At 32.5% G+C, this 19,786-nt stretch overlaps 1 protein-coding gene across 1 annotated transcript in view; it reads right to left on the bottom strand.

Annotated features, from left to right (window-relative positions):
• Positions 1-19,786, bottom strand: part of DEPDC1B (DEP domain containing 1B) — a 131,192-nt gene that overhangs the window by 21,086 nt on the left and 90,320 nt on the right. The window contains exon 3 of the mRNA XM_074282447.1: positions 17,166-17,306. Within this exon, the coding sequence (XP_074138548.1) occupies positions 17,166-17,306 (141 nt within the window). The remainder of the gene's footprint in view (positions 1-17,165; positions 17,307-19,786) is intronic.

Genomic DNA, 19,786 nt, shown 5'->3' with positions numbered 1-19,786 from the left:
TGGTTCCTCATATTTGAGGGACTCCTCCAAGTTGTTTGTTCTTTATTTCCAAAGATAACTACTGCTCATTTCATGAGCAATGTTTTGTCTTATGAGTGGATTATACTTAAGTGAGGTTGAATTTCAATTTCAGTCTCACTCCCTCTTCCAGAGTCATCAAAATCCAGTGGCAAAACAAATGTCAGGGTGACCAGTGATGGCCAAGGATGTATTGGATGATTTTGGCATCTCCAATGTCTAACCAAGCTCCAAATACTCCAAAATCCCTGCTTTAATCACCTTCGTATTCTTTGGAACAAATTGTTTCTCATCCATCCATTCCATCAGAAGTCTTCATGTGCTTGGGATAGACACCCATGGACAGTTTGAAGGCCTGTCAGTAATCAATAGATAGCAAAAAGTACAGAATAAAGGAAAGAGCCCCAGACTTGCCATCAGGAGAAAACTAGGTGACTCTTATGTGTATCAGCAGCAGCAAGTCAAGTCACTTTTCTAAGCCTCAATTTCCATATCGATGAAACGGGGAATAAAATTTAATACAATCTATCTCACGAAGGGATTGTGAAGATAAAAGAAGATGCCTTTAAGACACTTAGAAAGAGTAGTAGCATTATATAAATGTAAAGTACTTTTTTCATATGATCAACCATAATGACCATTATATTTTATCTGTCATGCATTGGTCTATTTGCAAGACAAATGAGAAGCTGAAACTAAAACCTTAACATTGCAAAGCTTAGTCACGAAAATTGTATCCTAGAAGAGACTTGAACAGCAATAAAAAACTGTATGAAATAATAAACAAGAAGTATTTTCTGAAATGAAACTAGCCTCTGATTCTGAAACCATGACATAAAGATGGGTCTGAAATCTGGGAATGAGCAAACGAAACAACAGGAAACTACTCCAAAATAAGTAGGAAAAAAAGGTTCTAAAAGTAAATGATTTCTGCATCAGTACTTTCTGTGAAGAAGAAAATTGGATGCCATATACCAAAGAGAGAAGGTGGGTCAGAAGGGGATGGCTCATTCTGTCTGCTCTTTATGGCTCATCTATTCTGTCATTACACAGACTCAAGTCTTTGTCAATGTGGGGAATAAATTTATTGCCTTGTATTATATCTTCACAGTGGTAAAAAGGAGAGGAAAAGATTATAGAGACCAACAACCACCTTTACAGAAAGCTACATTTGCAGCAAAATTGGATGGGGCAGGGTTTTGTGGATGGAGCTGTTCTGCTCTAAGTTTGTCAGAAACTGGACAGAAATTCTATCACCAAAGTGGAGGAGAGCCAAAGGGGTTTTGATGGAGAGCTTGGAGCTTTTTCTTTAAAGATGAGAAAAGAATAAAGAGCTATTCAAACAGCAATCTTAGCTAAGAGTGATAGCTCTCCCAAATGGTGAACAGGATAATCCTGGAATTAAAATGATTTACATGAGAACACATTAGAGTGGGCAAAACACCATTTTGTACTCGCAGGCTCAGGATAAGAATAAAAGCAGAAAGAGAACAGTATTTTCGCAACTACAATGAAAGCTAGGTATTTTAAATTATATAAGCAGGGAATAGTTGTGAAGATGTGGTACATAGGTCCTAAAAAAAAGGAAAGGCAAGGAATGAACACTGCTGGTTTTCCTCATTCTCTTTAAAAATGAAAGAGCAGATTTCATAGCTGGCAACTCTTGAAGGAATCTGGGAGGCTCTAAAGACCTACAAAGTATGTGGAGCTGAGCAAAGGAAGTGAATAAATCCTCTTATGAAGCCATTTTTGAAGGATAAATCCTGAGTAGCATCAGTATTTCCAGGATGACTAATTCATAACTCTTCACCTGCATAATGCTTTTATCTTCTTTATATTCTTTAAGGCACTTTTCACAAATGTTGACTCATAGAACAAGAATCACCTTGTGATATAGGTAGAAATAAAAAAAAATTCGAGAACTATTGAATGCACTGGGAAAACTCTTCTCTGGGTTTTCAAAATTAGAAAGTAGCTGTTTCCTATTGAGCAGTGGCTAAACTGGTACATAAATACAATGGATTATTTTTGTGTCAGAAGAAATGATGTGAAAAACACAAATGCAGAGGCAAATGGGTAAATTTCTGTGAATTAATATAGAATGATCAGGATAAAATTAGAACAATCTATACATCATAATAGGAAAAAAAACTTGGAAAGATTTTAGAACTCTGTTTATCACAATGACAAGCCATGCATTCAAAAGAATGGAGATCAAAGATACCACTTAGCTCCTAGATAATCTTAAAATGCTGAAAAAGACATTTTTTGAACACTGCTAATAGAGGAATTTATTTAATGGGATATGCAAATTAATATCTAATGATTTATTTTTGTTTTGTTATAAATTTAATTTTGCTTTACATTAAATGGGTAAGAGAGAAGAGGGAAGAACTTTATTCCAAAAAGCTTCTTTCCTTTCCTCCTGATTTTTGTTTTCTTTCTTTTCTTTTCCAATGATAGTTTAGGGGGTACAATAGCTGAAATTTTGGCAAGAGGGGAGAACGACATCTATACAATAAATTTGTTTAAGTGACTTGCCCAAGATAAAACATCATTTTTTTTTCCTTAGGAGGAATTCAAATCGAAGTCTTCCTTAATCCTGACTCTATACTCTATCCACTACATCATGCAGCCTCAAATTCTGTCATTTTGTGAGAAGTAAAAATTTAAAAATCAGAGAAAATATCAACATCATGGTAAAACAAATGAACATTTTGGTGAATTAAATATTTTCCACAGCAATAAAATAGAATTCCAAAGAAAGCATTAATTTTCAGAAAGGGAAAAAAACCAATCATTTAACATAACTTTTGCAACATAAAATTTTATCCAGCAAGTTATGTTCACAAACTTCTAAAAATTAACAATTTAATGGATTAACTTAAGTTTATTTACCTTTCACACATTATCTATACTTCTTGACTTAATTTATTTTCAAAATAGAGACTGAGTTTTTTCACCTACTGCAGGAGGAAAGTGAAGCAAGAAGCTAAGTAAGGGTCCAGGATTTGCCAATGGGGCTAAGTGACTGAAGGGTAAAGCATGTTTGTCAATTCTTATCCAGGACATTCTAAAAGTAATTTTCAGTAGGACATTTGAAACATGGACCTAGTTTCATCATCCACCCAAAATCTACATCAATGACATCATCAGTTTACATTTCTGTTGCTGAATTTTGGCTATGTGGGATGTGCAGCAATGTGAACTGGCTGACAACAGAACTCCCATTTCTTAATGAAGTCTTTCTCTACTCTCTTCTGCAGTGGTAAGCAGATTCTCAGTAGAGAGGATTTTATCTGCTTCATTGGGTAAAAAATGCCTGTCAAAAGCAGACTGAACCAATAAATAGTGAAGAAATTGACTTAAAATCTTCTGAATTTAACTTCAGAACTATATGAAGGAAAGGGAGGAGAAAGGAATAAACAATAGTATTTCATTTGATTCTCACAAGAACCTTGTGAAGTAGGTTCTATTACTGTCCCCATTTTATGGTTGACGAAACTGAGGCAAATTGATTAAGTGACTTGTCCAGGGCTGGAAAACCAGGAAGTGTCTGAGGTCACAAAGGTCAACATCATCATCATCATCACTAACATTTATATAGGATTTACTTTGTTCCAGGCACTTTGATAAATGCTTAACAATTATTATTTCATTTGATCCTCACAATAATCTTGTGAGATAGGTACTATTATTATCAATATTTTAAAGAAAAAGAAGCTTAAACAAATTAAAATTAAGTGGATTGGCCAGGGTTATACTGTTAATAAATGTTGGAGGCTACATTTGAACTGAAGTCTTCTTGATTATAGACCCATTGCTCTGCCCACTGTGTCCCTTGCTTTTATAAAAAGTATCTTGCATGCATGTGTCCATTAGTATTTTTTGAAGGACTCTTTTGTTTATTAGCATTCTCTCAAAGGACATTACTATTCCAAAACAAATTATTTTATTGCTATTTCATTATCACCATTTCATTGCTTGGTATTACATTCTTTTTTATTTAATTCTTCAGTAGCTGGTGAATCCACATTTGTTAAGCACCTACTATGTGCCAGACAAAGCATTAAGTAATGATGATACAAAGAAAAACAGCACAGGGGTCTAAGATACAAGCAGCTTTTCAATGTGCTAGAACTTCCAAAAGCAAAGGAAGACAGGCATTGGGCTTGAAGGCAAAAGACTTGGATCTGAGTAAAAGCTGGATTTACTAGATGAGACCTTGAGTAATTAACTTGTTTGAGCCTTGGTGTACTAATCTGTAAAATGGGGCTGATATCTGCACTGTGTATCACCCAAGATTGTGTCATTTTCTAGCTATGGGATCTTAGAGAAATTATGTAACTTTTCTAGGTCTTCAGGTTCCTCTATTGTAAAAGAGTATCAAAATATTTAAATTATATATCTCATGGAAATATGAAACAGATAAAATGAGATAACATCAATGGCATTCAAGGAAAAGCTTAAGTTATGTGCAAATACCAGTTTTCATTATATTTATAAAGTGCTTTGTAAATGTAAAGGAAGATATAAACAGAAGTGGTTATGGTTATGATTGAAGAACGATGGGGTGGAGTTGCGTACCAACTCTGGAATCAGAAAAATCTGGATTCAAAACTTCCTCTTACTTTTACTAGCTGTGTATCCTTGGACTCTGGACTCTTATTCTCTCAATGCTACAAGCCACTCTCTAGGACCATTAAGTGCCAGATTAATCATACATCTGTATTGGTAGACGACTGTTATTTGCTAGGGAGTTTCCCTACAAACAGAAACCACAGAACAGGAAGAAAAGAATACTGTTCCTGCTCTTGTGAAAATTTGGCAGTGTCATTGGAAGTATTTTACACTTATAACTGTACTGTGTAATTTTCATATAAGTATGTGGATGTGTATATGTTTATATACATGTATGTATTTGTATATACACATGTATTTACACATGTGATTGAACACCGTCCAGTGAATTACACTGACTTTATCTTATTACTCGATTCTGAAGCTAGCTTAATGCCCTTCCTATTCAGTTATGGATCTAGTCCAATGTCCCTGTGAGAAAACCTTATTCAATTATGGGAAAACCCTATTTACTGCATTGTTTGAACCTAGCCCTATATGACTGAGAAACTATAATCGCTCTAATTGGGGTAATGAGAAACCTCATTTTCTGATTTCAGGGAATGTTATACCTATTTGCTTTATAGTCCTTAACTTGGAAAGTCTCTAATGTTTATTTCAATTAATTAGAAATCAGATTACTAAATTTTGTATGCTGGTTAATACTTTTATTTATTGGTCTAATTTGATTGGTTTTGATGTATAAAATCTGCCTCCTTGTGTATCTGGGGTCTAGCCCTAAGCTAAGAAAGAGTGATTTGTTAGGCAATAGGGATGCAATGCTTAAGAAATCAAAATGCTTACATTAAATTTAAAAAGTTTTGAACAGTCTCAAACACTAAACACTTATTAGCTGTGTGATCCTGGGCAAGTCATTTAACCCCAACTGAATCACCAGGGAAAAAAGGGTTTTGCACAAACAAAACTAATGCAGCCAAGATTAGAAGGGAAGCAGTAAACTGGGGGGAAAGGGGAGAAGGAATTTTACAGCCAGTGTTTCTGATAAAGGCCTCATTTCTAAAATATATAGAAATCTGACTCAAATTTAGCAAAATAGTCATTCCCCAAGTGATAAAAAATACCAGACTTATCTTATCTGGTAGATAAGACAATTTTGGGGATGAAGAAATTAAAGCCATTTCTAATCATATGAAAAAATGTTCTAAATCATTACTGACTAGAAAAATACAAACTAAGACAATTCTGAGATACTACGTCACATCTCTCAGATTGGCTAAGATGACAGTAAAAGATAATGATGAACATTGGAGGGGATGTGTAAAAACTGGGACACTAATGCATGTTGGTGGAGTAATGGACTGATCCAACCACTCTGGAGAGCAATTTGAAACTGTGCCCAAAAGTCTAAAAAAACTGTGCATATCCTTTGATCTAGCAGTGTCACTAGTGAGTCTATATCCCAAAGAGATCAAAAAAGAGGGGAAAAGGACCACATGTGCAAAAATTTTGTGGTAGCCCTTTTCATAGTGACAAGAAACTGGAAACTAAGTGGATGCCCACCAGTTGGGGAATAGTTGAATAAGTTATAGCATATGGATGTTATGGAATATTATTGATTTATAAGAAATGATGAGCTGCTTTTCAGCAATAAAATGATTCAGGCCAGGTCCAATGGTTTTTTGATATAGAGAGCCATCTACATCCAGAGAGAGAACTGTGGGAACTGAATGTGGATCACAAAATAGTATTTTCACTTTTTTGTTGTTGTTTACCTATAATTTATTTTCTTTTTCATTTTTTTCCTTTTTGATCTGATTTTTCTTGTGCAGCAAGATAATTATATAAATATGCATGCATATATTGGATTTAATAAATATATTTTACCATGCTTAACATATATTGGATTACTTGCTATAAAGGAGAGGAGATGGGAAGGAGGACAGAAATTGGAACACAAGGTTTTGCAAGGGTTAATGTTAAAAAATATGCATCCATGTCTTTTGAAAATTAAAAATCTTTAATTTTAAAAAAGCTAAAAAACAAAAGAAAAGAAAAAGAAATGATGAGCTATCTGATTTCAGAAAGACCTGGAAATACTTATATGAAGTGATGCTGAGTGAAGTGAGGAGAACCAGGAGAACATTATACACAGCAATAAGAAGATTATGTGAAACTTAACCATGATGGACTGACTCTTCTCAAGAATGCAATAATTCAAGACAATTCCATTAGACTTAGGATAAAAAATGCCAACTGCAATCAGAAAGAAAACTATGGAGACTCAATGTAAATCTTTTGTTTATTTGCTTTCTTTTCCTTTCTAGTGTTTTTTTTTTCTTTATGGTCCAATTTTTCTTGCTCAACATTACAGATATGGAAATATGTTTAAAAGAATTACATAAATTTAACGTATATCAGATTGCTTGCTGCCTTGGAAAAGGGGGAGGGAAGGGAAGGAGGGAGAAAATTTTGCAACACAAAGTCTTATAAAAATGAATGTCAAAAACTATCTTTATGTGTATTTGGAAAAATAAGATGCTATTAAAATTTTAAATAAGAAATAAAACCAGCTTAAACTTTTGTTTCCTCATTCACTTTATCTTTCATCTGCCCTAGGATGTATATAGGATATGTATACATATGTGTGTATATTTATAACTTATTGCTTGCCCTCAGAGCAATATTATTGTTAGTTTTACATTTTTTAAAAATCATATTGTATATTTTGAGGATATTTTTTAAAAAGCTATCATAATGTTAGAGAAACTGAGCAAGATAGAGATTAGAGAGTATTTAATAATTTATTATCAGTTGGATCCACGTTTGATCCCAGGGCTGAATGAAACTATCATCTCCAAGAATCCAGCAAACAATCAATGTTTTCAATGACATATATACATGTGGCTCAGACACAGAGGGTAGACTGAGGCAGGGGCAGAGTCAGGGTACTAAGAGTGGGAACAGGACTCTGACAGGGTGCAGTGAGCCTGGGGAGATAGGATGACATAATCAGGGGGACGCACCAGGGACATAGGGAGAGGCATCTTGATAAGACAGTATCTGATATTCCAATAGCTTGGGATGGGGAGAACCATTCTGATATTCTAAAACATAAGATCTTTTATCCTTATCAAGTATTCTGATAATGAGGGAGGAGAGGTTTTGCAGAACTGAAAAGCAGGGAAACTGAGTCAGGACTGAGTCAGGCTAATTAGGGAAACTGAGTCAGTACAATAAAAGAGAACTGTGGCATAATACTACAAAGAAGAGTTTCTTAATCTTCCTCTTGTACTACTGGGCAACTAGGGAAATCTGTGGTTCCCTAATCAGAAAAAATAGCTTTTAAATGTATAAAATAAAACATAGGATTACAAAGTAAACCAAAACTGTTTTTGCATGTATTTTGAAAATAAAAATTTTGAAAATTATCAAAATTTACCAAATTATCAAAAAATTAAAATATCAAAATTTCAAAAGCTTATCAAAAAAATTTAAATACATAGAACCTTATGTATGTATGTACAAATACATAGGTTTTTAGACCACCTTCTATAAAGTACAAAGTATACATCTTATCTTAAATATTTTACTCTTGATCCTAAAAATCAAAATCATAATACTAATTGTTTGTCTTATTTTTTCCCAGAAGGAAAATAAGTTCAGTACCCAAACTTCATATCTTTATGACTGCAGCAAGTTCTCTAATATGGAAGATAACCTGAAGCCCAGAGAAGTCAAAGAACTACCTTATTATGTAATTTTCTGGACTTGAAAGGGACCGAAAGGGACCCTTAGAGACGATTATTTCCCTATTGTCACATAATTAGTAGTAGAAACAAATCTTTTGACTTAAGGAAGAGAGATGTGTCAGAAACTAGTGGATCTAGATTCAGAAATAGCCGAATTCACACTCTGGCTGTGTTGTTAATGATTTGAGTGAACAATTCATTTAACCACGGAGCTCAGAGTTTTCTTTTCTATCAAATGAGGGGATTAGACAAGAGGCACTAAGACGCTTTAAGTGCTAAATCCTATGATCCTACACTCCTTCCAACAGTGAAATATGAACAGTTTATTACTATTCAAAGGGAAAAAAAAAGAGTAACAAAGTAGACTACATAATCCACCAGGGTAATCTTCCAAAGGAGAAAAATTTCTGCATTTAATTGGATTAAGAAAGGAAGCAATCTAATTTAGTGTTCCAGTAAATGTCTTATGTAAGACAAGAATAAAAACAAAAGAAATGGTAGTGTGTAACTTTATTGTTAAAACTTTCACATCAGCTTAGACATACTATGTATGTGATTGGTCTGAATGGAGAAGTGGGTTTTGTTCTATTTATATCAGTCTCCCAGAATATTATCAGATTTTAAATTTCAAATCCTTATGAATCAGATTAAATTATCTGGGTACTGATATCTTATTGATAATGGCAATGATCAAAAGAATTTTAAATTCCATACTATTCTAAATGAACTGAGGCTGGAAATAAATGCTATACATATTCTTAAGCTATGATAGGGAAAGAACAATATCAAAGAAGGGATAGTATGGTTGCTTGATACTTGTTGGAGAGAGGCCAGTGTTTTATCTCCTAGGAAAAATGATCTCTAGTTGGGAAAGAAGTGGAACAAAAATGATTATCAATGAATAGAAACCAAAGATAAATGATGAAGTTGGGCAGCATTTAATTGCCCTCCTTGAATACTGAACTGAATAATGAATTATACCCCAGAGCCTGAAGGAAGTGGTAGATGTGAGCAATGAGCCAAAGAGAAAGACCTTGGAATGCCATTTAAGCAAGACAGAAGGGCAAACATTATCCTGATTTTCCAAACTACAGAAAGAAAATGAGGGTCTGCAAACCATTATGGAGAATTGAGAGTTGAATTTTATTCCTGATTTAGAATACAATTGTAAAGAAGAGAAGCAGTGCTCACTAAAAACCTCATCAAAAACAAAAAATAGTAGCATTTCAATTTTTGGGGGGGGAGGGCTGGTAATAGTACCTAGATCAGTAGAGAAGGGAACTTGACAAAAGTCTCTCTCATACAAGAAGAAGAAATACAATCTATAATAGAGAAAGACTTGGCTACCCTAATCAATACAAAGTCAATTCCAAAGGATCTATGATGATTGAGGGCAAACTGAAACACTATAATTTTCTTAATTTTTTGGAAATATTAGTGGATGGGTAGGAGATAGGAGGAAGGGAAAGAATTTAGAACACAAATTTAAAATAAAAGTGTTAAAAATAAATAATAATTTTAAGAGATATAAAAATGATATGATTTAAAGAGAGGGGGATTCAAAAGTAAATGATGAAAATAAAAAGGTAATAATGGAGCTCCAAGTTAACTTGGAGGGAGGTCAAAGAATCACATATCAAATCAGAACCTCATAAAGGGGTGATGGAAAGAATCTTAGAGACCATTTAATTCAGGAGTTTTTAACCTGAGATCAGAGAAATTATCCCCAATAGTCTTTACCATTTGCCCATTATCTCTTCATCATAAAAAGTGAATGACCTGGGTCTTGGAGAATGCCCTTAGTTTTATGAAACAGAAGGCATTGAGGTTATGTAAGAAAAACTGTCATCCCCTAAAAGCTATGTTAGATTTGTACTTACCACTGGAATGGTGGCATAGGGACAGAGAAATAAAGAAAAAAGAAATTCAAAGTTTCACTCTAACATGTCATAAATATATAAAATCTTGTAGTCACACTATCCTTCAACATATATTCTATTCTTTTTTACATGCCTTCCTATAATTATCTCTTCATCTTGTCAAATGATATCAAGTATGAACAAAGAGCTTATCATTTTGGGGTAGATCTAAAGAATGAGAGGAGCTACTACCTGAATACTCCATATCATATAAATGACTTGAAATTTGTTCTCATGAAGATCATGAGATCACATATTTACAGCTGAAAGAAAGCCTTAGAGTACCAGGAATCCAATTTCCTCATTTCACAAACAACAACAACAACAACAACAACTCAAGATTCCACAGATAATTAAGTAGCAAAATCTGAATCCAGGTTTTCTCAATCCAATTACTCAATAATAGAATGGAATGGAATAAGTATTTATTAAGTGTCTGCTATATTCCAGGCATTATTCTAAGTGCTTTACAAATATTTTACTTGATTAAATTACTTATTTAGCCCTCATATTTACTTAAAGAACCACAGAAGAACCTGTGAAGAACTATTTACATAGTAGTAGAGTCACATCCATGCTCCAGAATATTATCACCTTCTCTCTTCTAAGCCTTGCCTAAAAGGATCTCTCCTGTATTCTATTATTACTTCATACCTCTCATAGAGTAACCTCCCCCCAAAAAAATACCTGTAATATAAAAAAGCACTAAAAATGCTTATTTTATGCATGTATCGTTTTAAATCAAATGTGAGAAACAACAGAATCACAGACAGTTTGTAGCTAATTGAGATATTCCCATACTATTCTACCATCTTCACAGATGCCTGGGGTGGTCCAAGTTCTCACAACTTGGACATCAACTTTCACTAAAAGTAACAGCTTCTGGAAATGAAAGACTATAAAATTTTAAAAGCAATAGGGGGCTATTCCTAGATTTATTTAGTAAAGCTAAGTGGTTTTATTTTAAAAGACTACAACATATTAAAAGAAATCTTATTTCATACCTCAAAAACCTCAACAGCCACTAAATATTCCCAGGATTATTATCTTTGGCATTAAGTCCAACTATGTTATAAACACAAAGTAAAAAGTCTTTCACTAGACTAAAAAGTCAGTTTTAACCAAAATACACAATGAAATCTTCAATAAAGTAGATGTGGTTTCATTTTTAAAACCTATTTTTAAATCTATTTTTAAAAATCATTTTAAAAAATTTTAGTTCCAAATTCTCTGCTTCCTTCTAGCTGCTCCCTCATCTATTGAGAAGGCAAACAATATAATATCAATTATACATATGAAGACATGCAAACCACATTTCCATAATAGAAAAAGATGGACACAGACATAGAACAAAATAATTAGGCATGTAACAACAACAATGGGGGAAATAGTAGAAAAAGAACAAGTTAAAAATCCCTAATTAAACATCAAAATGGAAATCCTGAAAAAATCAAAAGAGAGATTAATAGAACCAGAAATTAAAATTGAATGAATAAATAAAACTAGAGATTGTTTTGATGAGAAAACCAGTAAAACAGATAAATAATTGGTTAATTTGATTAGAAAAAGAAACCAAATTAGCAGTATTAAAAATTAAAAGGGTGAATAAACAACCAATGAAAATGAAAACAATTATTGGGAGTGATTTTACCCACTTACATGTCAATTAAACTGAGAATCTAAGAAAATGAATTCACAAAAAGATAAATTCCCCAGATCAAGAAAAGGGGAAATAGAGTGTTTAAAAAACTATTTTAGGAAAGAAATTTAATAAGCCATAAATGAGCTAATACTGTACAAATTGTTTGGGGAAAAAATAAATGGTAAAAGGAGTCCTACCAAATTCCTTTTATGATGCAAATATGGTTTTGATATCTAAAGCAGGGAGAATAAAAACAGAAAAAGAAAACTATGGACCAATTTCCATAATAAAAACTGATGTGTATCTATCTAAAACCTACAGCAAGCATTATATGTAATCTAGAGAAGCTGGATGCATTCCCAGTAAGATGAAGAGTGAAACAAGGATGCCCGTTATTACCATTAATATTCAACATTGTACTAAAAATGTTGGCTTTAGCAATAAGAAAAGAAAAAAGAAGTTAGAGAAATTAGGATAGGCAATGAGGAAATAAAACTATCACTCTTTGCAAATGATATGACATAATTAGAGAATCCTAGAATATCATCCAAAAAACCTACTGAAAAAATTCAATGTTTTAGCAAAGTTGCAGGATATAAAATAAACCCACACAAATCATCACCATTTCTATATATGACTGACAAAGTCCATCAGCAAGAGATAGAGAAATTCCATTTAAAATTACTGTAGAGAAAATAAAATATTTGGGGATCCACCTGTCAAGACAAACCCAAGAACTATATGAACATAATTACAAAATACTTCTCACACAAATAAAATCAGTTCTAAATAATTGGAAAAATATTGATTGTGCATGGGAAGGCCGAACTAATATAATAAAAATGACAATTCTTCCTAAATTGGTCTACTTGTTCAGTGCCACACCAATCAAACTGCCAAAACATTATTTTATAGGACTAGAAAAAATTAATAACAAAATTTATCTAGAAGAACACAAGGTCAAGAATATCAAGGGAATTAATGGAAAAAAAAACTAGCTTAGCAGTACCAGACCTAAAACTATATTATAAAGCAGTAGTCATTACAACCATTTGTCACTAGCTAAGAAATGAGTGGTGGATCAGTAGAATAGATTAGATACACATGACACAACAATCAGGGCCTATTACAATCTAGTATTTGATAAATTCCCAAAATCCAGCTTTTGAAATAAAAACTTACTATTTGACAAAAATTTCTGGGGAAAATTAGAAAACAATATATCAGAAATTCAGCATAGACCTACATTCACACCTCATACCAAAATAAGGTCAAAATGGATACATGAATTGGGCATAAAAGGATGATACCATAAACAAATTAGGAGAACAAGGGATAATTTACCTATCAGATCTTTGAAGAAGGAAGGAATTTATGATTAAAGAAGAGCTATAGAACATTATGACAGACAAAATAGACAACTTTGATTACATTAATCTAAGAAGGGTTTGCACAAACAAAACCAACAGAACCAAGATTAAAAGAAAAATACAAAGCTGAGAAAAAAATCTTTATAGACAGTGTTTCTGATAAAAGGTCTCATTTCTAAAATATATAAAGAACTGTGTCAAAAAAAATACAAGTCATTCCCCAATTGATAAATGAAATTTTTAGATGAAATTAAATCCATTGATAGTTATATGAAAAAATGCTTTAAATCATTATTCATTAGAGGAATACAAATTAAAACAACTCTGAAATATAACCTCACATCTCTCAGATTGGCTAAGATGACATGAAAAGATAATGATAAATGTTGGAGGGAATATGGGAATATTGGGACACTAATGCATTGTTGGTGGAATTGTGAAATGATTCAACCATATTGGAGAACCATCTGGAGCTATGTCCAAAGGGCTGTACAACTGTGCACATCCAGCAGTGTCATTACTGGGTATGGATCCCACGGAAATCATAAAATAGGGAAAAGGACCCACATGTGCAAAAATGTTTGTAGTAGTTTTTGTAATAGCAAAGAACTGGAAAAAGAGTGGATACCTATCAATTGGGGAATGGCTGAAGAAGTCATGTCATATGAAGGCAATGGATTATAGGCTGATTATAGAAAGTCCTGAGAAGATTTACATGAACTGATGCTGAGGGAAACAAGCAGAACCAGCAATACATCATATACAATAACAGCAAGAATGTGTAATGATCAACTACAAAGACTTATTTCTTCTCAATGACTCAGTGATCCAAAGCAATCCCTATAGACTTTGGACAGAAAATGCCACATGCATCCAGAAAAAGAACTAAGGAGACTGAATGTAAATCAATACAGGATATGTTCAGTGTTTTTATCTGTCCCATGGTTTTTCCCTTTTGCTCTGATTTTTCTCTCCCAACATTATTCATAAAACAATGTGTATTAAAAATAAATAAATGTATTACAATAAAAAAGAAAGAAAACTGATGTGAAAATTTTAAATAAAATACTATCAAGGAAATTACAGCAACATATCACAAAGAACATATATTATGACTAGGTAGGATTTATACCAGGAATACAAGTACCTGCTTCAATATTAGGAAATCTATTATCTGACTATATGAATAACAATCAACAAAAACATATGATTATCTCAATAAATGAAGGAAAAAGCTTTTGACAAAATAAAACATAAGGATAAATGGAGCTTTCTTAGAATGATAAGTGGTATCTATCTAAAATCAAGAGCAAGCATTGTCTGGAATGGAGATGATCTAGAATTTTATCAATGACATCAGGAGTAAAGCAAAGATGCTCTCTATCTCCACTTACATTCAATAATACTAGAAAGGCTAGCTGTGGCAAAAAGAAAAAGAAACTGAATAAAAATCACCAATGAATAGTTCTTATCAAAATGTAAACTGGGTGACTAACCTTACCCAACATAACAAGATTAAGGATTGAATTTATACCATTGAGATTTCAAACTTTAGATTCAGGTCTCCAGTTTTAATTTTCTCTGTAAAGTCTCCAAATCAGATTTCTATTTATTTATCTCCTCTACTCATCTTCCATTTTCCTTTCTGTAAAGCTTCTTTAAGAGATTTCTTCCTGTTCTTCAATAATAACATGGAGAAAATCACAAATAATAAGAGAAATGCAAATCAGAACAACCCCAAGGTTTTACCTCATATACTGCATGTTAATAAAAATGACAAAAAAATTAAAAATTAAAATTGGGTGGTCTTATGGAAAGATGGGAGCTCTCATACTTTGTTAATGGAACTGTGAAATTATAAATCAATCAGAAACAAGTCCCCACAGACTCCAAAAGTTTTACAGCAGCATTTTTTTTGTGTTATCTAAGAATTAGAAACAAAGTAAATGCCTGTCAAATAGGGAATGGTTAAATAAATTGTAGTATATGAATGTAATGGAATTTCCCTGTGCTTTAACAAACGAGATGTCATGAACACAGAAAAGCACGGAAAGATCTATATGAACTAATAAACAGTGAGGCAAGTAGAGTTAGGAAAACAATATACACAAAGACTATAATAATTAAAGAACAATGAAAAGAACAAATATATATATATATATATATATATATATATAAATCAAAAGTACAAAATCAAAAGTAGCAAAATTATGAAGACCAAGTATGACTCAACTGAAGAATATGAGAAGACATCCCTAACCTACTCCTTTGTGGAAGTGGGAGGTCCATAAATGTTATCCATTGCACATGTTTTCAGACTTTTTCAATATATTGATCTGTTGTGCTGAATTTGCTTTTCCCACACAAAATATCATTTGTCATAGGGGCTGGTCCTCTGGTGTGGGGAGGAGGGATTCAAGGGATATTAGAGTGATTCAAGAAATAGAAAACATTAATACAACCTTATTTTTAAAAAATAAAATGTAACAAGCTGCCATATAGTGATTTGTTCTGTTCCCACTTTCTTAAAATACAATTAGATACCAGGAGATGGAATATGCTTGGGGTGAAGGTGAGATAATGCTATGAGGGGAATTAGAAATAGGATTGATTTCTGTTTCAACATATGAAAAATCTTCCAAACAATTAAAACAGTCCAAAAGTGAAATTAATTGCTTCATAAAGTAGCAAATTCCCTATCTTTGGAGGTATTCAAGAATAAGATATATGACTACTTATAAGACAAATTATATTTAGGACTGATGATCTATATAGGAAGTAGAGTGAATGATCCTTGAGTGTCCTTTCTTACTCCAAAGTTTTTTGTTTTTTTTTTTTTTTAAATGAGCACAATGCAGAAAGACAGTAAAATCCAGTTAACAGACAATTGTTTCTGGATTTTTTCCTTCAGTGTTGTCTTGTTTTGAAAACACAAATCTACTCCCTGGTGCATGTTTTATAATTAGTAGTTCTTGTTACTTAATATTATGAGTTTTCACAATATTCTAGGTTCCAAAATACCATGTTAAAAAATCAGCTCTCTCATTCACAGAATAATAATTTATATTCATGAAGCTGACAATTCTCCTGTTTCTTATAGGCACTGTAGCATTAGCCATTAATAGTACAGCTTCAGGCAGACAGATTATGTCTCTTGTTAAACATCAAGAACATTCAAGACAAAGAATATGCTAATTCTCTCACTTTTATATTACATCATGTGATATTTAAATGATTTAGTCTTTTAATAAAATACCTTAGTGTCAAAACAAGAATTGTTACTAAACAGAACATCCAAATGGCTGACTGAGAATGTACTTCCCTAAAGAAAGTAATATATTTTGAAGAACCTAAAGTCAAAATGTGAACTTTATTCACCCTACTATGTGACTTTTTAGATGGGGATTATTTGCCAGAAATATAAATACACAAGATTGAAATGCTGCTGTCAATGTAAGAATCTATTTCTTTCATAAAACAAAAGTTTAGTTTTCTGGATGAAAATAGAGCTCCCACACGTGGGTGTTAATAAAGTCATATCCTGTGTAGGAGATTTAATAAAGGACAGTAAATGCCAAACTCACTTGCTGCTTCAGCAGTGATGTTAGACTTTCTCATAAGAAGATGACACTCCAGTATATTATTATTCTTCATAAAATTTAAACCAATAGGCCTTTTGCCTGAGGTCTTCTACATGTTTTAAGTGTCTTCCTACCTTAGAGTATTCTCACAGAAGAGCTCAAACTCAATCAAACACCCTTCATTGGACAACAGATTTTAATTCTCTGAAATTCTGCCAGTTATAACAGATGAAAGCTTTAAGATAATGCAAGAAGAAATGGTTCCACATCTATTCTATCATTCTATTCATCGTATTACAACTTACCCAGTACACTGACAAAGGCATCAAAAAGCTGAAATGTGAGCAGAGGTTCCTTCAAGTGACCATAGTAATCAGCTATTGTTTTAAAGACATCTTTTTCAAACCTTGAATACATAGGCTGCTTCAAGTCTGAACAACTAGGCCCTGTTTAAAAAAAAGAAGAAAGGAAAAAAAATAATTTCATTAGCATAATTAAGCTAGTTAAATACTTAAGAAAATATCAAATATGCCTCCCAAAAAAAAGCATGTTATAAGCATAAATGATTACAATAAAGAAACATAGAACCTTACTCAATGTTGGCCAGCTGCCTGTGTTCATAAGTCAAGAATAAGAATGTGAACACTGGAAAAGAACTCAAAAATAAGCTAATCTACCTTCCTCATTTACAGATGAAGAAACTGAGGAACAGACAGGGAGAGAGAGTGATCAAAGACTACACAGTAATTTAGTGACCGTGTCATGGAAAACTTAAAATCTACTCTAAAAAGAAACAAAAAGAATTAGACTACAGCTTAATCTACTTTAAATGAATAGCCCTATTTATGTCTTTCTGAAAAATCTCTTTAAAAAAAAAGATATCAGTAGTTTTCAGATACTCTTAATTTTTCTTGGTCATATACAGTTTTACTGAGATACTGAAGAAAATACAATTGCTAGGGAAAATGAAAAATCTTTTCACTTGATGCAGTTTTTAAAAGAATATCCCATTTTGATAAATGCCACATGAAAAAGACAATTCATATTTTCCATACCATGAAATCACAGAAATCACATGGCAAAATAAGGTTATCTTGCATTTAAATAAATGATTGAATTCTATTTTAAACAACATCCAGAAAAGGAGATTTTATAGTTTGCTTCAATAGCCTGTTCTACTGTTACTAAGTCCTCCATGGAGCACGGAAATGACTGACTTCTCAAAGGCAAGGCCACAAGGCATAGAGTCTATAAAACTGTGGTAGATTCCTACTGTTAAGGAAAAAATCTTTGAATATAGTATTGCCAACAAACTGTTTTCCAAGAATCAACCTAAGTAATCACAGACAGGCACATCATCAGTAGACTATTTATAAATGAAAAAAATTTTCTATCTACAGCAACTCATAAAACAAAGAAAAATGAAAAATGGCCATCAGGCTATTTTTACTTCTACAATGATAGAGACAGAGTAGCAGGAAAGGAGGCAGAAAGTGTGAAGAATCAGAATGTTTACATCATCAATGAGCTCCAATTTGTCTCTTAGTGACACAATAGAAAAAGCAGTAGACCCAGAAAAGGGAAGAATCATCCCTGTGAGTTCAAATGCAGCTTCAGACTCTTACTAGTGTTACTGTGGGTAAATCATTTAACCCTTTTTTGTCTCAATTTCCTCATCTACATAATGAGCTGGAGAAGAAAATGACAAAATACTTCAATATGAAATAAGACATGACTGAAAATTAACTACATAGCAAACAAACAAAAAATAAAAAACAAAACCTCTAAATGAAAATTCCTTATACAATGAACATTACAGTAGAAATACTGTTCAGGGAACTAATTTTTATCAGTCCAACATTCATGTTATTATAAAATAAACCTAAATAAAAAAGTAAAGTTTCAAGGAAATGGAAGGATAGCCCAGAAGCACTCTGTGAAGAGGCAAACAAAAAAGTTGGCAGGAGTAGGTTTTATCATATATCTAAATGTTATAAGAAATATTACTCCCAGAGATATTTACTCATCACATATTAATTACAGTAATAATATAACTATTAACATAATAATTAATAATATAACTATTTGCAAAAAGACCACCAGGAAAAATTGATGCTACTCACCAATATTATTTCCTGCAGACAAAATGGTAGAGAAATATTATCAAGACCTTAACTTGGCAAAACTCTTCAAATCAAATTAATGCAAACAATTAATTTATGTGCCACATATATTCAAATTCATACTAACTGAGATTATAATTGTGCAAAATAAGGTCATTGGTCCCAGCATAAGAAAAACAAAGTTCAAGTTTGAATAATGTGACCCCTTAATGGGTTCCATTGTTCTCACCAATTGTAACCTAACTCTGATATTTGATGACTTCATGTAAAAATAGGACATGTAAGTAAGGGGAAAAATAAATGGGAAATTATAGCTTAAAAGAAAGAAATGATAGAGGTCAAATACTTGCAAATTATGTAGAAGGCTCACACTTCCTTAGCATGGAACATTTTCTTCCAAAAAAAAGTTGATATGTCATAAAGAACAATAAACAGTAGCATTAAAAACCCCAAACTCCCTATATCTTAATGAACAAAAAAGCCATTATATTTATGGGGAAGTTACGCCCGAGTCAGTTATCTGATTTCAGTCATACCATCAACTTGTGGGAGTAAAGATTAGATTTTGTATTTTAAAAAAGGAAAAGAAAAAATAATGAGGAAAAAATACATGGCATAAAATTAGAAAGATATGACCTTGAATTACTTAAATGATATCAAAAATTAAAAGTGGGCTTCTTTTGGATACCAGAATGAATAACAGAAATGACATTAACAACAACTATTATAATATAATTGAGAAGTTAAACCCATTCAACTTAACTATTCATATAAGTAGAACAAACAAGTTTACTCTAAAACCT

Source organism: Sminthopsis crassicaudata, chromosome 1 (assembly GCF_048593235.1).
Source record: "Sminthopsis crassicaudata isolate SCR6 chromosome 1, ASM4859323v1, whole genome shotgun sequence".
In the NCBI taxonomy this organism is placed as follows: Eukaryota; Metazoa; Chordata; class Mammalia; order Dasyuromorphia; family Dasyuridae; genus Sminthopsis; species Sminthopsis crassicaudata.
This window is presented reverse-complemented; position numbering and strand designations above follow the sequence as displayed.